Source organism: Ceratotherium simum, chromosome 30 (assembly GCF_057802395.1).
Source record: "Ceratotherium simum simum isolate JZ-2026a chromosome 30, ASM5780239v1, whole genome shotgun sequence".
NCBI lineage: Eukaryota > Metazoa > Chordata > Mammalia > Perissodactyla > Rhinocerotidae > Ceratotherium > Ceratotherium simum.
In genome coordinates, this window is record NC_141929.1 from 19,938,898 (window position 1) to 19,965,471 (window position 26,574).

General features: G+C 38.3%; 1 protein-coding gene across 1 annotated transcript in view; it reads right to left on the minus strand.

The window, feature by feature from the left end:
• LRRC36 (leucine rich repeat containing 36) overlaps positions 1-25,622 on the minus strand; it is a 53,918-nt gene extending 28,296 nt beyond the window's left edge. The window contains exons 1-5 of the mRNA XM_004431721.2: positions 25,553-25,622; positions 8,533-8,660; positions 5,315-5,507; positions 4,429-4,525; positions 2,323-2,411 (exon numbers count right to left, since the gene is read on the minus strand). Coding sequence (XP_004431778.2) covers positions 2,323-2,411; positions 4,429-4,525; positions 5,315-5,507; positions 8,533-8,660; positions 25,553-25,622 — 577 coding nt within the window. The remainder of the gene's footprint in view (positions 1-2,322; positions 2,412-4,428; positions 4,526-5,314; positions 5,508-8,532; positions 8,661-25,552) is intronic.
• Between the last annotated feature and the right edge of the window lie 952 nt (positions 25,623-26,574).

A 26,574-nucleotide genomic window follows, 5' to 3' on the forward strand; every position in this document is an offset into this window, starting at 1 on the left:
ACAGATAGACCAGAGTTTGCATCCCAGCTCTGCCACTGACGGTATAACTAGAGCAAGTTATTTCACCTCTTTGGGTCTCAGTTTCCTCACCTGTAAAACAACGATAATTATAACCACCTTCAAGGTTGTTGTGAGGATTAAATGAGATAATGCACAGGGCCTGGCCCAGAGTTTATACTCAGTAAATGATAGCTATTAAGCATGCTTGTTAAGAGACTATTAGGAAAGGGAAAGGAAGGCTTGTCAACTGTGGACCATACTATCTGGTATGAACATTCAGCTGAGCTTTAGGGGAGGCACAGCATCAAACCCCACCATGGTTCTGAGCCTGAGTAATAGAAAGTGATGGTAACACTGATGAAACCCTAGGAGCTGCTTAGGGCTGAAGGAAAGGGGTTCGTTTGGTTTTTTAACACGTTTAGCTTGAGGGGCTGGAAAGTTATCCAGTGGTTATTCCAAGTGTATGCTACTAGTTGGTCAACAGAAATGGAGGACTGGTGCAGAGAGAGACTGGTACAGGTTGTCAAAGCTAGACCAATATATTTAAGAGTCATCTACAGGGAGGAAATAAAGCAAGCTGTGGAAATAGATGAGATCAATAAGGGCAAACAGTAGAGAAAGAAGAAAGTCTGAAAACACAGCCGAGGTATGCTTATTTTAGTGTATGGAAAAAGAGAGAGGAACCTTTGAAAGAGTCAAAGATTACGTGGTTAGGAGAATAGGATGAGGATCCAACAAAGTGTAGTTTCCCTGCCCATTCTAAATGGTTGGTGAGAAAGCATTGTTTTGAACAACTGAGCTAGTGGGAGCTGTTCTCCAGAATGTTTTCTCCTAACCTGTGGTACAACCATTAACATGGCATAACCACTTTAGTCATATTGGATTACCAACAGTGCTTACAGGCAACACTCTCCAGGGATCTAGCACAAACATAATTTTCAGTGGAAAGCAAAGCTCTTTAACGTTTCAAAGTAGCAAAATAAATTCTATATTAAAAAAAAAATCTAGGCAACAGCTGGAGCTTCCAAGAACCTGTGGAAATGGGCCCTGTGTCTAGTAAAGCAGTTTGTTCTCAGTAGAAATTGTGCACTTTAAAACATTTTAATTCATGGAGTGAATCTTTGTGTGTGCTAGTGACATACTATTACATAAATGAAGTTTAATTCAGCTCATGCAAAAAGAGGCAGTCAAATTATGTTTCAATGTATCTTTGTCTTTCTGGAAACAGATATATAAATGCTTGTACTTAGAAAAAAGACAGGAAGGCTGTATACCAAATTATTAACTGGGATTCTCTTTAGGTGACAGGCTTATGAGTGATTAAAATGTTGTTCATGCTTTTCAGTATTTTCCAAAATTATTCCAATAGCATTTCATCAATTTCGAAACATAAAATATGCTATTTAAAATGAAGTAAGGCAATTCATTCTCCATGACTTATATGCAGTGAGACTTCCAAGAAAGGAAAATAAAAATCATACTTCACTACAGCTTATTTACCATGAAATACTGTCAAAAAGACTTGTCAATAAATGTCCACATGGATAGATAAGTCAGGAAAATAAAATACTGTATGTTATAAACGGAAAACCCTTAATGTCTAAACTACATAGTCAATGGGTTCAAGTTACTGCTGCGATTTTAGGGATTAATTTTTAGAGTTTGTATATAATTCAATAGATCCTCCAAAGGGAAAGAGATCTCGGCACAGAATAAAGTTTTCTCAAGTGAAAGGTCATCTGATGAATGCCAGGTTAATGCATAAAGGTCCACTGTATGAGATTTCTCCAGCAATTTCTCCTACGTGAGTGTGGCACGACCATTAACAGGGCATAACCACTTTAGTCATATTGGATTACCAACAGTGCTTACAGGCAACACTCTCCAGGAAGATAGCACAAACACAAGAGACCCTGCAGCTGCAAAGTTTCAAGATGGAGAAGCCCAGAAGGCCGAGGGTGTGAGCTGCATCGATGCAGATGAGTCGTGAGTCTGGCTAATGAATCAATCACCTGTGCAATGCTCAAGGGTGGGTGGGGACTGGCAATGCAATTTTCAGGATGTACTAATGATATAAAGTGATATAAATGAAATTGAACTGAGTACAGCCTGTGCTTTGATGGGTTCTGGCTTAGGCCTGCTCAATAAATAGGGCCCTTCCGGCAGTGAGAGAAAGGAGGAAAAACACAGCCAGTAAATCTTGTGCTTGCTTCAAATCTATGTTATTTCGCAACTATTTCGTCTTCATCTACCCAAGATTGGCCACGAAAGCTGAAACAACTAATGTTTTAATCATTTTGTGATCAGAGAGAGAAAACTTACCAGTTTCAATCCTGTTGTTAATATCAGCATTGACTTTTGATGCAGAGCTCTCATCTGTCACACAGTTTTTCATTGTCTTCTCCCTAGAGCTGCCACAGAATAATTTACAGTCATGCGTCACTTAACAATGGGGATACATTCTGAGAAACACATCGTTAGGTGATTTCATTGTTGTGCAAACATCATAGAGCGTACTTACACAAACCTAGATGGTATAGCCTACTACACACCTAGGCTACATGGTACTAATCTTATGGAACCACCATTATATATGCGGTCTATCGTTGACGGAAACATCGGTATGCAGTGTATGATTGTATTTAAAACTCAAAAGGCAGCTTCTGAGATCACCAGTAAATGCTATCTAGAAAACATTAATTCATGGTGATCAGATTTTTCTTCAAATGCTCTAGAATATATTAATTACACAAATATTTCAGTTAAAGCCATTTTTTGAAAAGCCCTCATATTTTTACTGGGAATAATAAGAGAGAAGGTCACTATAGTTCAGCCTTTAAAACATGAAAGCCAAAAAATTCAGAACTTAGACACTCTGTTTTCTTGACACAAACAGGTCTGAATGATTGAGGGAATAAGACGTTTTCTTTTGAATTAAAAAACTCATAGTTAGGTCACAGAAAGGAAGGTTCTGCTGCCAAGAATTACAGTGGCAACAACTACAGCCATTAGAAAAACAGACGAGAAAAGTAAGTGTTTGCACTTAATTGACGTAGTACAGTAAAATTGGGAGGTACAGACCTGGAAGTGCAGTAAATACAGGCAGCCTAGTCTATGAGCCAGGCACTTTACATCTACCATTTCATTTCATCATAAAAGCTCACCTATTATCTATTATCTCCATTTTATAGGTTGGGGGAACTGGGATTCAGAAAGGCTTAAAAAAAAACCCATAACCCAAGGTTGGAGAGCTTGTAAGGTATTAATGTTAATACTGGGCACTTGAGTAACCTTTTATCTCTGATTTTGCAATCACTATATGGTAACTAAACAGAAATATGATGGCACTAATTATTTGCCATACTAGAAAGTTTATTCAGTTATACATTAATTCATCTCTGTATTTCTACAGTAAATTATAAAATAAATATATATTTATTATTTTTATTTATACATTTATTATATTATATATTATTATTATATATAAAGACAGACACACAAACCACACACACACAATACATATATCTAAGACTAGGATGATATATACCATAATATATAATTAATGTTTATTTCTGGGTAGTGGGATTATGAGTTGCTTATTTTATTTGTGTTTTTTTCCTATACTTTCCAAATTCTCAACAATAAGCAAGCATTAATTTTATCATCAGAAAAAAATACTAATAGATACATCTACATGTGTACACAGACATCTGGAAGGATATATACCAAACATTACTAGTAGTTAACTCCTGGTAGCAGAATATGGGGTGATTTTGACTTTTTTCACTGTACTTTTCTGTATTATTTAAGTTGTTTGCAATGGACTTCTATTTTACAAAATTAATAAAGCTAAATTTTTTTTTAAAGCATAGGTTTTGGGGTAGAAGATATGGTACCTTATTTTGATAGGATTTTAGTAACAAGAAGTAGAAAACTCTACCATTCAGATACTTTAGAGCTTCAAGGTCTGTTTCCTTTTGGTTTTGTAGAGAAATGCTTCCCTTATCATCCTTTAACAAATCTATCTCTAACAACCCTGCCCATGGTGATATAACCTTCCTAATTCAATAGGAAAAGACCATGTACTGATTTATAACTCTACCAAGAAAGCGTTGGTAAGCATTTATGGGGATAATAAGTTATCTCATAGTATCCCTATCCATAAGCTTTGAATAACAACCCTAGAGAATTTACAATTATATCCAAAGCCGACCCAGTAGTTCAAGAAAGCAGAAATATTCCCACTGAGAGCCAGATTCTCATCATTGAGATAAATCTCAATGTATTGAATAGATACTTTTATTCCTGATCTGAGGATTCTTACAACTTGTGGAGATTTCTGCTGGAAAATGAAGAAAGTTAAGCAGGAATTCACTACTCTGTATGTCCAGAACAAATTTTTAACAATTTAAAAAATAATCTTCTTACCTTTTTTCCACTTCTAAAAGAAAATTTTCACTGTTGCCCAACTGACTAAAATGCAGCTTGGCAGCTTTTCTCTCACTTTCTCGTACAGCTCGGTCATCTGGAGGCAAAAACCGTGGTCTGAGCATGTTTCTTTTTTGGAACAAACAGTAGTGGGTCAGAAAACCATATTCACAGAGTAAAAACTAAAGACCAGTCTCATCTCTTTTGTTAGAGAGAGGTCACAAAACAATGCTATTATGTTGTCATTGGAGCAAGTAGTAACTCAGGGAGACTACAGGGATACCATAGCAACAACTGCCACATAGGTATAACTACCACTGCAGGAAAGTAGAGCTTGGGCAGCAAACAATCCAGATGGCCTACTCTTAAGGCTGAAAGTTACCCTGTTTCTGAAAGACTTTACTTCGTTTCCCTACATTAACTTTCCCAAGGGTATGTGAAATCGAATTTTGTATCAATAAGAAATGTATACTCCACAATAAAATCATAGAGAAACACAGACTAGCTCATTTGAAGGAATATTTATTGTTCCTTGTCAACTAAGCCCCAAAGACTTGTATTAGTTTTCTATTGCTAATAGAGTTGCAAAGTTGGGGAACCTGGAAAAATAAATCTCAACCTGGAAACTTTTTCTTGGGGAGGAAGTGGTGATGAAACCATCAACTGAAGAAAACTAAAGCTGGAAGTAACTGATAAAATCATAGATTGTTATTCAATAAACAATAAAAGGACTCGTCATACATCCTGCCAACACAAAAGAGTTACATAAATATTGACTAATAAACAAATATATCCTGCCAGTACACACTCTGGGCCAACATCCAAAAGGTTAGGAGGCAGCTGGTTTAAAAATTCTGGGGCAAGGAATAGAGGAGGAGGGTCTCACCCAGTTTCTCCAGGGTTTGTAGCGTGTACACAGCAAAGAGCCTATAATCTGTATCTTTCCTGACAACAGGATTGAGTCTCAAATCTAGTTCTTTGAGGAAGGGTAAAGGCTGTAGGCGGGACACCTCCACTAATGAAGGAATGTTGTTATAATATAAATTCAGGTCTTGGAGTGAACATAAATACTGGATGCCCTGTAAGGAAAAGACCACATTATGAAACTGCACCTTGGTAAAGACCAGGAATCTCACAGATAAAGGTGGAAATATATCTATTACTTTTCATCCTTAAACATGTTACCCAAGTCACCCATGAGAAAGGCAGGGTTGAAACTCCCATTTAGTTGCCTGAGAATAAGAATACTGCAGCCTAGGGGCACTGATGTTCTGTATACATTAAATAATTCAGATATCATACATTTCCTCCTTTACAAAATCTGACGTTCAAATATCTGCAGTCAATTCTCTACTTCTATGATTCCCCGATCACTCTGCCAATCCAATCCTTTCCAGCGGTAGCCAGGCCAAGCCACTCTTGCACTTCTCTCACCCTTGCCACAATCACTCTCCTGACCCCAGAAGCACCTCAGTTTACAACAGGAAAGGAGGTAGGCAACAGAGATGGTTCTGAGGGAGAACAGCATGCTAAAGAAAAAAAATTAAGTGTGTGTTGTGTTTTCTCATGTCTCAATACCTCACTTTTAAGGTCAATGGACCATATGGGAAAACAAAACAATGCTATCTCCAAGTCTTCCCACCTGGACCAGTTTGGAATCCCTCTTGTCCTTGTTTCCCCCTTCAGGGTTACTGCCACCACACAAGCTCCCCATCCTCCACTCAGTCAGTTCTCCTTAGTAGAATGTTCTTCCTTCTTCAGTTCTCCTGTGGATTTAGCAATCTCACCTCTCCACTTAACTGGCAACAGTACAATCAGGACTGGGAAACTCGAAAGGAAAAGCCACAATTTTCCTCCTTTGCTGAAACCAACTACTGAAAATAATTGTTTAGGGCTGGCCCCATGGCTTAGCGGTTAAGTGCGTGCGCTCTGCTACTGGCAGCCCGGGTTGGGATCCCAGGCGCGCACTGACACACCGCTTCTTCAGCCATACTGAGGCCGCATCCCACATACAGCAACTAGAAGGATGTGCAACTATGACATACAACTATCTACTGGGGCTTTGGGGGGAAAAAAAAAAGGAGGAGGATTGGCAATATATGTTAGCTCAGAGCCGGTCTCCCTCAGCAAAAAGAGGAGGATTAGCACGGATGTTAGCTCAGGGCTGATCTTCCTCACAAAAAGAAAAGAAAAGAAAAGAAAAGAATTGTTTAATTTTCATGTATTTGGCTAGTTAGCTGCTTTTGCCCAACACTAAATTTCAGGACAATATTTCAAAACATGTACATAAATGTATAATCACATACTTTTAGCAGTAAAAATGCTTACCATAAAAGGAACTGTCATTGAGAATTATTTCAGAAAGGTAAAATTATTTTCCATCATATATTTATAAAATAAAGTTATTATTCTCTATTCATTTAAAATTACCATTTTCTCATTGCAGGAAATTTAGAAAACTGAAAGACATACACAAAACATTTCCAAATAGAACCTTTTGATGCATTTCTTTCTGGATTTTTTCAATTCTGTTAACTTCTATATTGTGACAGGGTCAGTGGTTAGGAATAATTATCAGTGCCTTTGGCCCCAGTCTCAGGGCAGTACACCATTAGGACTGGTCTTTAAATGTGTCTAATGCCCCAGCTCAAGTAATCTTTTAATTTCTCTCAGTGTAAAAGTCAAGGAAACGATTTCTATTCTCTTCTCACTTTTCCCGGTTGGCATGAATTCATGTATTCCCCAAAGTTATGCTAAAAATAATCATAAAATATTTCCTCCCTGAGAAAATTAAGCAAAATGATTCAGAGCTGTTAGAGATGAATATATGAAGATAAATCATAGATGCAAAAAAATGTAGAAAACTAACATCTACTAAGTGCCAACTACTGTATCAAGAGTCTTGTATATGTTATATTTGATTACATATGCTAATTTGATTAATCTTCACAACAGTTTTTCATCCCATTTACAGAAGTGGAAAGAAAGGGAGTACAAAAACAAATTACAGCAATGTTCACTCAACTTTTTTAGCCTGAAAAAGAACAAACAAATAAAAATATATATGAGAATAGGAGACTAAAGCAACGCTGTACTAATACTTTCTGAAATTGATGGGCCAACTACAAATAGGCTGCTATTGATGGGCTGCTACCAAATAGTCTAACGACCTAGTTCAACTTGGAGTTTCTGCTTTTAGAGTCCTAGTTGGAAATTTGATCTTGCTTGGGCTTCCTCTCTCAGGGTCTTTAGTTTTAGACCTTGAGATTGAGTCTGGCTTGTGTTGTTGAACAAATATCCCCTAAGAAGTGCAAAATTGGCGGAATAATCCAGGAGATCATTAACCAATCATGGATAGCATCTGTAATTCTTTCACCTTCAGTCTTGCAAAGAAGGGCTTTGTCAAGACAGGTATATAGCTGGGCGAAATGTGAACAGTGGAAGAAACACCATTTGGGGGTCTATCACAAAGAAAACAAAACTTCCTTCTCCTTGTGTGAGCATTTATGTTTGTAGAGCTCTTTCTGTGTGTTTGCCAATCCTCGCACACTCTGCTTAAGTCTGCTCCCACCTACTTTTCTGCATTGCCCTGTGCTCTATCATCCTCTAATCTGGAAATTTTTCTTTGTTTTCAAGACCACCCTCTCCTCCCCCTCCTAGAAAAAACCCACAGTAACAACCTAGGCCAGTGTTTCTCCATGTGTGTTCCATGCACCAACATCATCAGAATCCCCTGGGTACATCCTGAGCTCACTCCAGACCTACTAACTCAGAACCTCTTTCAGAGTAGGGACTAAGAATCTCTACTTTCACAAGTACTCCACATAATTTTTTTTACACACATGAAAAATTGTACTATCGCCCTAGGCAGTGATAGTTTAATATAGTTTCCCCCGGGTACAGGATTTTTTCCCAATATTTTATAATAAAAAATTTCAAACATAAAGCGAAGTTGCAAGAATTTTACAGTGAATAGTAAAATTTAGTTTGGAAACATTTAAAAGGAAGATCCTATATTCCCCAGGCTGATTATCTATCTTTTATTTCTTCCCATCAAAAAAATAAATTGAGCTGAACTGGCTGGTCATAGAATACAGAACTTACCTTTAGGCTAGTGATCAAATTTCTTGATAAATCTAAGGACCGGAGATTTTTAAAATTTCTGAAGGCATCACCGATGGAATGGATTTTTCCAGCATAAGATCCCTGCAATGAAAGAGACTCCACCAGTTCTGAAAAGAGATCATCAGTGGATATATTATGATCTCTGCTTGGATAAACAGCAGAGTCAGTGAAAACAGGCTTCCTTCCTCCCTTATCCCATCTGTGAAAGGTCCTACATCCAAGGCTCATAAGAAGATCAGATCTTCCTTTTAAAAGCAGCAATATGGTCTAATAGAGTGATACTAAAACTTGGTTTTACAGAAAACTTAGGTTTCTCTAATTACCCTAAAGGATGTAGTAAAAGTCTCCAAAAGTTCTCAAGCACACAAACAAACAAAATTCAGCAATCCTGAATTTGCCAGGATATATAATATATACCACAAGGATTTCACTCATATGTGGAAGATAAACAAACAAACAAACACATAGATAAGGAGAACAAATTGGTGGTCACCAGAGGGGTACGGGGTGGGGGGAGGGCAAAAGGGGTAAAGGGGCACATGTGTATGATGACAGATAAAAACCAGACTATTGGTGGTGAATATGATGCAGTCTATACAGAAGCTGAAATATAAAAATGTACACCTGAAATTTACACAATGTTATAACTTAAACCAATATGACCTTAATAAAATAACCAAAAAGGAAAAAAAAATTATATAGCCAAAAAAAAGAATATCCTTGAAAAAGCAGTAAATGGTAATTTTACTAAATCTTGACCCTTGCGTACATGTCTTTTTTATATTGTGTAACTAAATGGGAAGTATGCATGAAGTACTGAAGTATGGTGGATGCCTTGAGGGAAAACACTTGTGTGACTTTTGAGATGCCATAAAAGAGATAGCCACTCTTTTGTGGAATACAATTTTTAATTGAAAAGAAACCTGACATACTACGATTATTTAGACTTGAATATTTGGTAGGCATTTTCTCGAAAATAAACAAAGTGAGACTTGTCACTTCAGAAAAACAAGTGATAGTAACTGTTATCAATTATAACATTTGAGCTTCCAAGCAGAAATTAGAATTTTGGAAAACTTGTATCTGTCACCATGAACTTGACAGCTCACCAACATTTAAAGATCTTTCTAGTGGGATTGGTGATGATATTAACAAACATGATTTTTTAATGTTATATAATGAAATCTGTCAATATGTGGAAGATCTATATAACTCAGTTAATATTTTTCAAATGACTGACGCATGATGTTACAAAATCATACATAGGTAAAAGATCCATTTAAATGCAAGATGTACCAATGGATTTTAATGTAACAGAGTACAAACAGTTTATTGATATGGTACATACAGTTCACTAAACTTCAAGAAACTACCATATACCCAGTTTTCATGTCATATCAAAGAAGAATATTCACAATTCTCTGAAAAAGCTATTAAAATACTCCTCCATTTTCTAACTACATATCTATGTGAAGCTTGATTTTTTTTCTAATATATTTCAACCAAAACAACATCATAACAGATTTAATACAGAAGCAGATATGAGAATCTGGATGTCTTCAATTAAGACATTAAAAAGATTTGTAAGAATATAAAACAATGCAATTCTCCTATTTTTTTTTTATTTTGGAAAATATAGTTATTTTTCAAAAATATCACTTACGTTAACATGTAATGGGTACGTTATGGTTATCTTTTAATAAATTAATAAATAAGTATTTAAAATTTTTCTCAGTTTCAGTTTCAAATATGGTAAATATAAGTAGATATAGTCTATATTAACAAAAGCTCTTCAAAGTCCTCAATAATTTTTAAGAGTGTAAAGGAATCCTGAGACTGAAAAGTTTGAGAATTGCTCAAAAATGTAAATTAGAATTAGAAAAATTCAGAAATATTATTGGAAAGAAAAGGAAGATTTGAAAATAGATAAGATAGAATTCAAGAAATAAAGAAAATAAAAGGACATCTCAAAAATGAAGATCAGAGTAAAACAAACAACAGAACAATTCCACTTCTGGGTATATATCCAAAAGAAATGAAAGCAAGGACTCTTAACAGATATTTGTATACTCGTGTTCATAGCAGCATTATTCACAATAGCCAAAAAGTGGAAACAACCCAAATGTCCACTGATGGATGAATGTATAAACAAAATGCACCGTATACATACAAAGAAATCTTATTCAGCCTTAAAAAGAAAAGAAATTCTGACACATGCTACGACATGAATGAACCTTGAAGACACTATGCTAAGTGAAATAAGCCAGGCACAAAAGTACAAACATTGTATGATTCCACCTATATGAGGTACCTAGAGTAGTCAAATTCATAGAGACAGAATCAGAATGGTGGTTGCTAGGGGCTGAACATGAAACTGGAGTTATTGTTCAAAAGGGTACAGAGTTTCAGTTTGGAAAGATGAAAAAGTTCTGGGTATGGACGGCGGTGATGGTTACACAACAATGTAAATGTACTTAATGCCACTGAACTGGACGCTTAAAAATGGTTAAAATGATGTTTTAGGTTATGTATATTTTACTACAATTAAAAAAAATAGAGACTGCCTTAAGAGAAATAGATGGGAAGGAAGACTTTTTTTTTTAGATTAAAAAGAAATGAAGTATAGTCATACAATGGAATACTACTCAGGAATATGAAAAAATGAACTACTGATACAAATATCTAAAACATTATATTGAAAGAAATAAGCCAGACACAAAAGAGTATATACTGTATGATTCTAGTTACGTATATGAAATTCAAGAAAAGGCAAAACAAATTTATGATGGTAGAAATCAGAATAGTAGTTGACTCTAGGAGTGGAAAAATGGCTGGAAAAACCAGGAAGGAACTTTCTGAGATAATTAAAATATTCTATACCTTTATTGGGATGTTAGTTACACGGATAAATGTTTTTGTCAAAACTCAAATCATATATCTGATAAGGGATTAAATTCAGAATATATAAAGAATTCCTACAATCCAACAACAAAAAAGCAAACAACCCAGCTAATAAATTGGGAAAACGATTTGAATAGGCATTTCTCGAAAGAAAATATACAAATGGCCAACAAGCTCATGAAAAGATGCTCAGTACCATTCGTTGTTAGAGAAATGCAAATCAAAACCATAATGAGAGACCACTTCACACCCACTAGGAGGGCTATAATTTTTTTAAAAAAAAGTAAAATTGTTAGCATTGATGAAGATGTAGAGAAACTGGAATCCCCATATACTGCTGGAGAGAATGTAAAACAGTGCAGCCACTGTGAAAAACCGTTTGGCAGTTCCTCAATAAGTTAAATATACAATTATCATATGACACAGCAATTCCACTCCTAGATATATACCCAAAAGAACTGACAACAAGTGTTCAAATAAAAACTTGTACACAAGTGCTCATAGCAGCTTTATTCACGATATCCAAAAGGTGGAAACAACCCAAATGTCCATCAATGGATGAACAGATAAACAAAATGTGGTATATATCCATACGATGAAATATTACTCATAAAACGGAATGATGTCCCAGCAAGTTATTTTGTAGTTATCCACAAACTGTTTCTAAAGTTTATATGAAAAGGCAAAAGACGCACAACAGCCAACACAAGATTGAAGAAGAAAAACAAAATCAGAGGGCTGATACTACCAAATCTTCAAATCTTACTTTAGAGCTATAATAATCAAGTCAGTGTGGTGTTGGAAGAAAAAAAAAAAGACAAATAGATCAATGGACAGAATAGTGAGCCTAGAAATAGACCTAAACAAATATACTCAACTGATCTTCGACAAAGGAGCAAAGGCAGTTCAGTGGAAAAAGGAGAGTCTTTCAACAAATAGGGCTAGAACAACTGGACATCTACACGCAAAAGAAAAGAAAAAAGAAGAAGAATCTAGACACACACCTCACAACTTTCACAAAAATTAACTCAAAATGGATCTAAATGTAAAATACAAAACTATAAAACCTCTAAAAGATAACACAGGAGAAAATCTAGGTGACCTTGGGTTTGGCAATAAGTTTCCAATACAACACTAACAGCACAATCCATAAAAGAAAAACTTGAGAAGTGGAACTTCATGAAAATTTAAAACTTCTGCTTTGCAAAAGATGCAAAGACACTGTTAAGAGAATGAAAAGACAAGACACAGAGTGGGAGAAATATATGCAAAACACTTATCTGAAAAAGGACTGCTATCCAAAATATACAAAGAACTCTTAAAACTCAACAATAAGAAAACAAACAACCCAATTAAAAAATAGGCAAAAAACTTGGACACCTCACTGAAGAAGATATACAGATGGCAAACAAACATATGAAAAGACGCTTAACATCATAAGCCATTAGAAAATTGCAAATTAAAGCAACGAGACACCACTATACACTTTTTAGAATGACCAAAATTCAAAACAATGACAACGCCAAATACTGGTGAGGATGTGGAGAGTCTTAATCTGTTCAGGCAGCTATAACAAAATACCACAGACTGGGTGGCTTAGGCTTATAAACAACAAACATTTATTTCTCACAGGTCTGGGGGCTGGAAGTCCAAGATCAGGGTGCCAGCATGGTCAGGTTCTGGTGAAAGCCTTCTTCCAGGCTGCAGACTGCCTACTTCTCAATGTGCCCTCATATGGTGGAAGGGGGCAAAGGAGTTTTCTCTCTGGCCTCTTTTATAAGGTCATTAATCTCTTCTATGAGGGCTCCATCCTCATGACCTAATCACCTCCCAAAGTCCCCACCTCTTAAAACCATCATCTTAGGCATCAGGATTTCAACATATGAATTTGGGAGGGGGCCACAAATATTCAGACCATAGCATGGAGTAACAGGAACTCTCATTCGTTGCTGGTAGAATGCAAAAGAATAGCCACTATGGAAGATAATTTGGCAGTTTCTTACAAACTCAAGTGAGTTGAAAGTTTATGTCCACACAGAAACCTGCATGTGAAGATTTATAGGAGCTTTATTCATAATTGCCAAAACTTAGAAGCACCCAAGATGAACTTCAATAAGTAAATCGATAAACAAACTATGGTACATCCACACAGTGGAATACTAGTCAACAATTAAAAAAAAAGAGCTATCAATCAAGCCATGGAAAGACATGCAGGAACCTTAAATACATGTTGCTAAGTAAAAGAAGCCAGTTTGAAAAGGTAATACACTGTGATTCCAACTATATGACATTTTGAAAAAGGCAACAGTAAAAAGATCAGTAGTTACCAAGGGTTCAGTGGAGAAGAGAGATGAATAGGTGGAGCATAGGGGATTTTTAGGGCAGTGAAACTATTCTGTTTGATACTATAATGGTGGTACACACGACACTGTATATTTGTCAAAAGCTATACAACTGTTCAACACAAAGAGTGAACCCTAAATTATAGGCTTTAGTTAATAATACTGTATTCATATTGGTTCATCAATTATAACAAATGTACCACACTAATGTAAGATATTAATAATAGGGGAAACTGTAGGGGGATGTTGGGGAGGTCTGAGGGGGAAGAGTATACGGGAACTCTCTGTACTTTCTCTTCAATTTTTCTGTAAACCTAAAACTACTTTAAAAAATCTACTTTTTAAAAATAACTTTTTGATATTTTTGACAAACATCCCCAAAATTCAAATCCTAAATAAAGTCCTTCTTCTGACCTAAAAGTAACTTCAGGAATTTTCAGTCGGCCCCTGGGACTTCTCAAAGAATTTGTTCTCTTCTTATAAAGAGGGAGATACTAAACTAATTAGGTTTATGTGGTATGTTAAATTGCATGGAAAGCATTGTCAAATAAATGATAATAAATGCTCTGAGGTTATATTGCGTGGGTAAATGCTATTAATATAAGTATCCTAAAAATCATATAAAATTCCTAAAAATCTGACATGTCCTGGTATAATTCTAGTCATTATCTAAAAATGTGTTTTATAAAAACAACCCAATTTCCTTGTCAATTGCATTATAATGTTAAGTCTTTTGTTGTCTATAGATAGTTATTGTTTTACTCTAATGCTTTTACGAATACATTTAATTTTCACAGAGATTCATGGCAAGGCCTCTGACACTTACTCTAGAAATCAGGTTTCTGATGAACTTTCAGATCATAAAACTGAACTGAATTTAAAGAAATATTTTCTCTTAAGCTATCAACAATTTGGTAAAATATACTTTTTGTGAACAAATAACCCTGGGAAACCACTCCACAAGACCACTTTCCCCTTCTTAAGAGGCCCTTTGAGGAATGGCGATTGGACTTTGTTCAAATACCACCATCTCGAGGATATAAATATATCTTGGTAATGGTTTGTATGTTTTCACATTGAGTTGAAGTCTTTCCTTGCAGAAGAGCAATGTCTCTGACTGTAGGTAAGTTGTTACTGGAGAGGATAATTCCTGTTTGAGGAGTCCCTTCCAAATTACATAGTGACAAGGGGGCTTATTTTACTGAATAGTTAAATCTATTTGTGACACTCGGCCAATAATGCAACATTTTCACCGCGCTTATCATTCCCACTCTTCAGGATTGGTGGAAAGAATTAATGGTACAATCAAAATCCAACTGGCAAAATTTTCAGATGCTTTTAATCTCTCATGGCCGAAAGCTCTTCTGCTAGTACTTCTCAGTCTTATAGTTATACCTTTTGGTAAACATCAGCTGTCTCCTTTTTTTGTGTGTGTGAGGAAGATTAGCCCTGAGCTAACATTCGTTGCCAATCCTCCTCTTTTTGCTGAGGAAGACTGGCCCTGGGCTAACATCTGTGCCCATCTTCCTCTACTTTTTTTTTTAATATGTGGGATGCCTGCCACAGCATGGCTTGATAAGTGGTGCGTAGGTCCATGCCTGGGATCTGAACCTGTGAACCCCGGGCCGCCAAAGTGGAGCACGTGAACTTAACCACTATGCCACTGGGCCAGCCTCCAGTTGTCTCCTTTTGAAATAATAACAGGATGACCTATGGAATTGGATGAGGGAATGTAAGAACCAACTTTACTTAAGGGGGATATATTACACTATTGTCAGGGTCTTATTAAGGCACTTAAGAAAAGGAAAACTTGGTAATTAGTTTCTTTCACAGTGAGCTCCTGGGAGAAGACCTCAAGGATCATGGACTACAACCTGGGGACTTTGTTTATTGGAAAAGACATCAAATAGGGGCCAGTCTGGTGGTGTAGTGGTTAAGTTCACACATTCCTCTTTGGCAGTCCAGGGTTCGCAGTTTCGGATCCGAGGCACAGACCTACGCACTGTTCATCAAGCCATGCTGTGGCCGTATCCCCCATACAAAATAGAGAAGGATGGGCACAGATGTTAGCATAGGGCCAATCTTCCTCAGCAAAAAAAAAAAAAAATACATCAAATAAAGGATTCTTTGCAACCTTGTTGGAGAGGACCTTATCAGGTATTAATCCATGTGCTGCAAAATTAAAAGGAGTATACTCATGGATTCACATTTCTCTCGCTCTTTTTTTTTGGTGAGGAAGAGTAGCCCTGAACTAACATCTGTTGCCAATCATCCTCTTTTTGCTGAGGAAGATGGGCACTGGGCTAATGTCTGTGCCCATCTTCCTCTACTTTATATGCGGTACGCCTGCCACAGCATGCCTTGATAAGCAGTGCGTAAGTCTCCACCCGGGATCCAAACCTGCAAACCCCAGGTCACCAAAGCAGAGTGTGAGAACTTAACCACTACGCCACCGGGCCAGCCCCCACATTTCTCTTTTTAAAAAGGTCCCTCTGGGCCAGCCCCGTTCACAAGTGGTTAAAGTTCTGCACAATCCACTTCAGCGGCACACTCCACTTCAGTGGCCCAGGTTTGCGGGTTCAGATCCCGGGTGTGGACCTAACCCACTCATCAGCCATGCTGTGGAGGCAATCCCACATATAAAATAGAGGAAGACTGGCACAGATATTAGCTCAGGGCTGATCTTCCCCAAGCGAAAAAAGAGGAAGATTGGCAGTGGATGTTAGCTCAGGGCGAATCTTCCTTACCAAAAAAATAAAAAATAAATCAAATAAAATAAAACAAAAAAAAAAGGTCCCTCCACCTGAGTGGACTTCAACTCCTGTTTCTGATACCTGGCTCCAACTGACTAAAACAAACACCGCCAAACCAGGAAGAGAAGACAACATCTTGAGTCCTAAGACCCTGGACCAGGCCTATATATCCACATCTATGACCATTTTAAGATTACTATTGTCATATTGTTCAAATGTCTTTTAAAATTTTCCAGATACTGTGTGTGCGTTTTTTCAATACACACTTGAATGGGCACCTAATAATAATGTATTTTTACGATAGGCCCATTCCTTTGCTACACACACAGTCTACAGGGCCAGCCCTGTGGCGTAGCAATTAAGTTTGTGTGCACCACTGTGGCGGCCCGGGGTTCACAGGTTCGGATCTCGGGGCGCAGACCGACGCACTGCCTGTCAAGCCAGGCTGTGGCGGTGTCCCATATAAAGTAGAGGAAGATGGGCATGGATGTTAACCCAGGGCCAATCTTCCTCAGCAAAAAGAGGAGGATTGGCAACAGATGTTAGCTCAGGGCTAATCTTCCTCACAAAGAAACCCAAAAAAACAAAAGTCTATATTTCTCCCCTTCAAGGCACAGACTGGCAAGCTTTAAAACAATTTATTATGATGGAAATATCTAGTTCAAGCATTAGCAGCATGCCTGACATTACTAATTTTGACCCTGATACCTGGTCAATAGCCTATTAATAATACAGGGCATAACTACTTTTTTTCTGTCGCTCAAACCACTCAATTATCTCAACGATTTGCAATTAAAGCAAAACAACTGGATACTACAATGAGAACCATGGGAGGTTTCACACAAATCTCGGATGGATTTATTTGTCTCATTGCTAGCTATGGAACTTTAGACATACCGGCACCTTTAAGCTTGGAACGAAAATCATTCCAGACAAGATCAACCTAACTGCTGTCGAAACATGGGGTGGATCCCCCTGAGTCGTGCCAAAATACCATTATAGTTAAAGAAAGTGACTAGTTTGGGATGGACTGATCTTGACGACCAGGCATTTACTGGGTGGCTCCTAATGGAATTCAGTGGTTATATGCAACAAACCTTTGGCCCTGGCTTCCACCTAGGTGGTTAGGGCATTGCACCCTAATTTCCTTAGATGCAAGGAAAGCTCATGCCAAGTTCACAACTGTTGCCAATCTCCCTCTCCTTAAAGCCAGATGGACCATGCAGTTTTTCACTGGCATGATCATCTAGCTGCTATATTTGTCCTTTCCATAGGATTAGAAGACGTCATATCATATAGAAGCCCTAAGTTCATCCAATAAGCTTTTAACAATAGTCAAACTGGAATATCATTATTAAATACTGAAATGTCTTTAATGAGAAAGGCTGTCCTTCAAAATAGAATAGCCCTAGATATTATAACTGCAACACAAGGTGGTACACATACAATTATCCAAACTAAATGTGTTTTTTGTTCTGTTTTGTTTTGGTGAGGAAGATTGGCCCTGAGCTAACATCCGTGCCCATCTTCCTCTATTTTGCATGTGGGATGCCTCCACAGCATGGCTTGATGATCGGTGTGTAGGTCCTCACCCAGGATCCGAACTCGCTAACCCCGGGCTGCTGAAGTGGAGCATGCAAACTTAACCACTACACCACAGGGCTGGCCCCTAATATTGTGTTTTTATACCCAATGAATCTTCTGATATGTCGTCTTTGCTAAGTCACATGAAAAAGCAAGTAAATGTCACCAGCGATCCTACACCTAGCTTGAATGATTTATTTAGTTGGCTTCCTACAGGTATTAACACATTTCTGCAGTCCGGATTACAGTTCTTAATTCTGTTACTCCTTGGAATCCTTGTATTGATCATAATATTTAAACTAATCACTGTTTTCTTTACTCAGTGTTATAAAACCAGCATTCAGGCTAGAGTCATGATTGCTCAATGACTTGAGATGATTGACTGATCTTACAACTCCAAACAAACTCTTTCCAGGCAAGGACTATGCCTAAGATTCATTTCCTGACCACCACTTTATTGTTCAAATATGGCCACTTCAAATATTATTGATTGGTTTCTTACTATTGTTAAAACATCTGTTCTATAAGTGTTATAAACAGTGTCATCACAAAAGGTCACATAAAAGCACATATACAATGTTTGTGTGACAATTTGACTTAATTGAAAATATGTATAACCTGTAAAAATACTTCCCCTGTCAGTGCATACCTCTATGATTGTCAATTATATTTGGTTATTTCTCCCCAGTGTGAATTACTGGGCAAATTAAAATAAAGCCCAGCTCCAAGGGATATGATGGACCCAGGCTAGGAAGCAACCACCTTGGTATTGAGGAACTATATTTTGATCATCAATGCTTTCTATCAAAAGATTATTGACTAAAAGGGGAAAATGATATAAGAAATTTTATATTTTCAAGTATATGAGGAAACCATTCTGGTTTGAACCTGATTTGGCCTGAATTTTGTTTGAACCAAAGAAGCCTGACTTAACGGCTTGTCAAACATACATCGTACATCTGCTTTAATTGTTACCCTAAAGTAAAAAATGTACTCTTTGAAGATAAAAAAATCATGCCTCCCTTCCTTTGATGCCAGCACTCTTTAAAGATAAGACTGAATGCCTCCTTTCCCACAGTGCCAAGGCCGTGTTGACTTGCTGATCTGTAACAAAATATCTCCTAGAATCCTTGAAAGAAAGTACCCCCATCATGCTTGATGTACATCTCTTTGTTTGGAAATGGTATATAACTGTGCTAAAAACCACTCTTCTTCAGAGCGCTTTCTTCCCTTGTGAAGGTTGCACTCTGGGGCTATAGTCTTCAGTTTGGCTCGAATAAAACTCTCTACTACAGAATGATTATTGATTATTTGCATCAACAGGTTAAACCTTAAAAATATCATACTAAGTGAAAGAAGCTACACACAAAAGGACACATATTGTATGATTCCTTTTATAGGAAATATCCAGGCAAATCCATAGAGACAGAAAGCAGATTAATGGTTGCTAGGGGCTGGGGGGAGCTGGAAAAGAGGAGTGACTGCCTAATGGGTATGGGGTTTCTTTTTGGGTTGATGAAAATGTTCTGGAACTAGATAGTGGTGATGGCTACACAATGTATTAAGTGACCCTGAATTGTATACTTTAAATTTTATAGTACGGGAATCATATCGCAAAAAAAAAAAAAATTCTTGACTTTGAGGAATTTTTGGTAGTTCTGTAGTATGCAATGATCTAATACCCTTACAGTCTGTTACCATGGGACAAAAGCTAAGGTCAATTATGATTTCCATCAGTGCCCTGCAGCATTTCTCATGTGTATCACAGGAGTCTTTTTTGAAGAGAAGACATTTTAACATTTTTAAAGGGAATGAGAATTATCATTCAAATGATAAACTGCCACAGGGACAGACATTCTTTTATGATTCATATGAAGTGCAGGTCTTAAGAGGTTATGCTCTCAGTTCCAATGTTTATAAAGAGAGTGAAGACAAATGATCAGAGAACAACCCGAACATTGCACATCATAGACGTCAAGAACAACAGAATAATCTTCCAATTTTAGTATATGGGCTATATAATCCCAATGGGCAAAAACATGTTTTATTCATGAAAACAATAAATCAAGTAATCTCTCTACAGAAAACGATTTGCAGCTCACTTGGAAACAGAATTCATAATCTTTAATAAAGCTTGTTTCTAATGATGATGAAAGAGTTTCAAATAAAACTTAAAACAAAAAAGGCCTCAGGAGTCAACCACTAGCCAAAGTTGGGACAAGTTCAGCATCAATTATGAAAGAACTGCAATGGATTGGAAGACACCAAAAATACTTAAATCCATGAGTTTATAATGATATTAAGAAAACAAAACAACTCTCATTGGTCACCTTTGGAGGATGCTAAGAAAACAACTCATTTTTCCAAAAACTGGAAAATAAGGTGAAAAAAATCAAGCATTTATCCTGCCTTTCCTATACAAACTGTACCTCAGGATAACCAAATAGCTGATGTGACGAAATTTCTTTTTATAAAAGTATAACAGCTAATAAAAATGCAAGAATTAGAAAATTACCATTTTGCAACCCCTGACTAATTAGTGTACCCTAGGCAATCATATTCAATGGCTGATAATATCACACAAAGAAACCTACCAAATATTATATACTTCCTGACACAATTATATACCATCACCTATGAAGTAATAAAAAAAAAATCAAACTTGAATCTAATCAAGCCTCATCTAACTATCAATTCATAGGAAATACAAAGGACAGGGGAAAATGTTAAACGTCTTAGGAATGTAATGAGCAAAATCCATATTTTAAGAAACTATTTAGGATAAATGACCTAGGTTCCAAAAACACAATAGAAAATGCAAGGAAAAAAAGAAGGGGGAACCTACAGATCAAATAATATTTAAGACAAATATCAACCAATTGCAAAAGACTTTGTATAGATCCTGATTCCAAATAGAAAAATTTTATAGGACAGTTGGGAAAATGAGAAAACTGGTTGGATATTCGATGATATTAAGAAATTACTGTTAAATATTTTTAGATTTTATATGTGATTATTTTTTAAAGAGTTCTTATCTTTTGAAGATACACACTAAAACATTTATAGGTTAAATCATATACCTGGGATTTGCTTCGAAATAAACAACGTTGTGGGTTGGGGATGGGTAAAGGATAGGTGAGGTATAGATGAAAGAAGACTGGTCATGAATTGATGATAACTGTTGAGGGCGACAGGAGTTCATTATTCTGTTGTCTCTACTCTTGTATATATTCGTGAACCGCCATAATGAATAATTATAAAATAAGCAATATATGCTTATGTATGTAGAGACTATTTCAGGTAAGTTACCCAAGATATTGGTAACTGTGATTGCTTTTAGGAAGGATAACCGGGTGAGGGCCAGAGAGGAGAGGTCAAGACTTCTCACTGTACAATTATTATATTACCCAATATAACAAATTAACTGAATTATTTTTAAAAGCCAAAAAAGTATATAATTACATATTTTCTCTCTCTACCAAATAATTATCATCAGCCTAGAAATATGTTCTAGTATATTGTGTCTTTAAAAAAACTTGTTCTTGGGGCCAGCCCGGTGGCGTAGCGGTTTAGTTTGCGCTCTCTGCTGTGGTGGCCCTGGGGTTTGCAGGATCCCTGGCACAGACCGACGCACGACTTGTGAAACAATGCTGTGGTGTCCTCCCATATAAAGTAGAGGAAGATGGGCATGGATGTTAGCTCAGGGCCAGTCTTCCTCAGCAAAAAGAGGAGGATTGGCAGATGTTAACTCAAGGCTGATCTTCCTCACAAACAAACAAACTTGTTCTTGACCTCACATCATATCCTCCAGCTAACATTCCAGTCCTGTATTCTCCTTTATAGCCAAATTTCTCAGCAAATTTCTTACTTTACTATCTCTTTTCCCTCACTTATCATTCCCTTTTCATCCTACTCCAATCTGGCTTCTTTCCCCCCCCGCTCGCTTGAATCTCCACTAGTCAAAGTCACCTATGAGTTCCATGTTGCCAAATTCAACAGACACTTGTCTGCATTTAATTTGCTCAGCCTGTCAATAGCGCAGCTGTGTCAATGGCACAGCTGACCATTACTTCCTTGATACACTACCCTTTCTTAAATTCTTGACACCACGATCCTCCTCCCTTATTCAACTTCTAAACATTGAAAAACCCCAAGGCTGAGTCTTAAGCCTTCTTCTATTCTCCATCCACATTCTCTAGTTAGGTGAGTTCATTCAGTTCCATGGTTTTAAATAGCACCTATTTGCTAATGTCTTCACAATTTACATCTCTAACCCTGACCTCTCCTCTGAGATTCAGATTTATATATCCAACTGCCTACTAAAAATCTCACACTTGAATGTCTAATAGATATTTTGAACTTACCATGATCAAAACAGCTCTCTTGATTCCCCTTCCCCAAACCTATCCTTTTCATAGTCTTTGCTCTTTTTGCTCTCAGTAAATAGCACCACTATCCACTCAGCAATAACTTAACCAAGACTGAGTGTTGTCTTTGAATCTTCTCTTTCCTCATCATCCACATTCAATTGTTTTGTTAAGTCCCATCCTGCCTGCCCACAAAGTACACGTTGACTCCATCCACTTCTTTTTACGCAACTGTCATCCTCCTAGTAAAAGCCATTCATTATCTCTTACCTAGACTACTGTAATAGACTTCTAATGGTTGAGTCATATTTTAAAAATGAGTATTAGATTAGGTCACATCCCTGCTTAAAATGCTTTCGTGGAAATTGACAAGCTGAATCTAAAATTCTTAGGAGAGAATAAGGGGCCAAGAATAGCCTAGATAATCCTGAAGGAAGAAGAGGAGGTAAAGAGAAAAAGGATACTGATTTTATCAGTTATCAAAACTTACTGTTAAGCCATAGTAATTACAAAAGTGTGATGTTGGTGCAGGGACCGACAATGGAACAGAACAGAGAGTCTAGAAACAGACCCATCTTTATAAAGGACCTTGGTGTATAGGAGAGATCCTACTACAAATAGGTTCCGAAAAAACTAGCTATTAGTATAAAAACATACAATTATACTATGTCACACATCATATATAAAAATAAACTCCAGATAGATTAGATTTAATCTATGAAAAGCAAAGCTGCAGAATTTTAAGAAAAAAATACAGGAGTCTTATTATATCAGCATAGGGAAAAACTTCATAAATAAGACACAAAAAGCACAAATCATAAGGAAAAATAAGCTTGACTACCTTAAGATGAAAATTTTCTGTATGACAAAGGATAATGTAAACATTTATTGGAATTTTTAGTACAGAGAAATATAACAAAGAAAACAAACAAAAAAGGTCTATGATTGCACCACCAAGATTATCTCTTTGGACATTAAAAAGAAAGTAACAATTATTACATAGCCAGAAAATTCCAATAGTACAGAAAAGTAAAAGCCTCTCTCCCCAAAGATGACCACCGTGATTTGGTTTCTTTTTTTTTTTTGGTGAGGAAGATTGTCCCTGAGCTAACATCTGTTGCCAATCTTCCTCCTTTTGCTTGAGGATGATTGTCCCTGAGCTACCACCTGTGCCAATCTTCTTCTATTTTGTATGTGGGATGCCACCATAGCATGGCTGACCAGTGGTGTATAGGTCTGTGCCCGGGATCCGAACCCAGGCCAACTTAACCACTAGGCTACTGAGCCGGCCCCATCACTGTGATTTTTCACAGAACAACTTTACAGAAGAAATGTGCATATACCAGCACATTCATTTAATTGAAAAATATCTGTGTTTTAGTGGTAAGTAAAAAAAGCAATTTTTTAAAGACACCTATGTGTATGTGTGTATAAGCAATGGAAAAGGTATGGAAGGAGGGATAGAGAAGAATATTCTTTTACTTCAGACATTTTGTATTGTTTGAATTGTCAGAATGAGCCCAATTAATTTTGTTATTCAAATGCCTGTACTAAAAACAAGCAAACAAACAAAAACCAGCAAAAAAAAATCTGCCATATATTGTTCTAGCTGGAGAATGGAAGGGGTATGTGCCCCTCAAAAATCAAATTGAATCAATATCTTTTTTAAAAAGGCAAGAAAGGTACAAAACTAGGTAAGCCAATAAAGCTTTTCTTAGCTAACTTATAAAATAGGGGAGTTTGAAGTAGTTTGGATAAAAAAAAAAACAAACCTGAAATATCTACATCAATCTATTTAAACACACACCAAACCATTATCTTTGGTTACCTTGGGGAGGGGGGGATTTTGAGAGGAAGGAAAGATTAGCACCCTCTTTATTCACTCATGTAATGTTTGTTACTAGCATGCACTAATTTTGATAAATTTTAAACAAATAATTTTTAAGTAAAACACCACCAAGTTATTTCATATCCCACAAACAAAAAGTACTAGAGGAAGCAAGAAAGGCAACTTTTTGTTATGGTTAGATCACAGGCTCTGGAATCAGAGTTCTCGGTTAATAAACCCTGGATGCATCACTTTGGGCTGTGAGCCTTTGGGCTGTGCAAGAGTCTAAATCTGTCTTTACTCATCTGTAAAATGACAACAACAACAGCATCTGCCTCGTAGGCTTGTTAGGAGGACTAAACAATGCAGGGAAAGCATTTAACACAGGGCCTGGCATCAATGATATAGTGAATTCAGGGAGAATAAAAGTTGAATTAGGAATGCTAATAACTTTTCCAACATTACTCCTTAGAAACTCAAAAAGCAAGCCTTGTGAGTCAGACCCGGGGTCAAAGGTGGGGTCAAGTCACTCAGCCAGTTTCACCTCTGACCTAAGAGCCTTGAGAGCGCAGCTGCTATTCCCTTCACATCAGGCCCCTTTCTGAGTCGCTCTTAAAAGCGAGCTACACATCCAGATGGATCAAAGAAATGGCCAAGTTCTTGAGGCAGAGACTGGACGAAGAGAGGGGCTGATAAAGGAACACCCTGCCCCATTACACCCCAACCAGGAAAAGGCTTCCTGAGTCAGAAGTTTCAGAAACTGCCAAAATTAATGCCCTTCGTGCCTCCTCAATAGCACCCCGACCTCAAACGCCCTTCTCAGCACTTCCTATCTCCCACCAACGTCCCTTTTGGAGCTCAGTTTCCTTCCACTAGTTCAGACTCTGTCCAGTTCTGTGTTCCCGGCTACAGTGAGTTCCCGTTAATCTTGTTTCTCCTCCACTTCTAACGCCGCTCCTCTCCCTCAATTCCTCGCCCTCCGCCCCAGACTCCCCGGTTACTTCACCTCCACTTCAGTGTAACCCTTCCGCCTCAATTACCCCTCCTCCGCCTCAATTACCCCCTCAGCCTCCTAAATTACCCCTCCTCCTCCTTGTCCTCAGGGACCGCTCCTCCGTCGCCGTCCCCCGCGTCTACCTCAGGTTCCCCTGCCTCCACCTCAGTTTTCTCCCCTCAGCCTCAGACCCCAAGCTCTCCGCCCGGGCCCTCCAGGCCTGGCCCTACCGGGCTGCTCCAGGGTCAGGGCCCCCAGGCGGCAGATGCCCTCCTCGTCCAGATCCCACTGCTCCGCCATCCCCGCCCGCCGCTCACCTGTCGCAGCCCGCGAGACCGCCCGGCGCGCGCCAGGCCCCGCCCCCGGCCCCGCCCCGCCCCCGCTCCCGGGGGCCGTTATTGCCCGGGTCACGCGCCTGCCAGCCCGCCGCTGGAGTCCCGACCATGGTATGGAGCGCTCTTTGACGGGGGCGCCAAAAGCACTAAAGCGGCGAGTGAGGGGGCGGTGTAGCCGAGGATTAGGGCTATAGGGTTAGAGACCTGGCTCTGGGACAAGGGGGTGTGGGGGGACGAGGATATGGCCCCAGCTTTGGAGGGTCTGGGGGCTAGCTCTGAGGAGTTGGGAGGACGCGCCGTTGAGGGATGCTTTGAGGGATGACGTGTTCTAGCTCTGAGGATTTGGGGAACTCCAGATTTGAGGGGTGGGAGATGGGCCTTTTGACGGTGGGGGGAAGGTCTTCATATCTCAGCGCTGGGGGATGTGGACTCGGAGGCAAGGCGGTGGGTAGGCGAGTGAACGAAGCGGGGGTGGGGGTGGGGCGGAGGTCCAGATCTGAGGGGTTGGGTAGGGGGCAGCTCTCTGAGGCAGATAAGGGAGCTACAGATCTGAAAAGTCCGGTAACTTGTCTCTGAGATGTTGAGGTCCTGTCTTTAGAGCATGAGGTGGTTCTAGTTGTGGAAATTGATTTAGATGGAGGTCCTTTGGGGGAGAGGGATCAGTGTGGAAAAGAGAGATACTCTTTGGGATGGGGTGGAGATGACTATACTAGGGTTAACTCATTTCCTGCAGTCAGTCTGTCAAGAAGCCTTTTGTCCTTCAAGTACTGCAGACCCCCAAGCTTGCCTGTGACTGAGGGCTCTCCTCAGGCTGGGATAGTTCTGTGCTAACCAGCTCCTGGGCAGGCTTTGGGAAGAAAACTCTGGAAAGAACAGCCACATCCTTAACCCCTACCCACACACTAGCAGGCACCTCT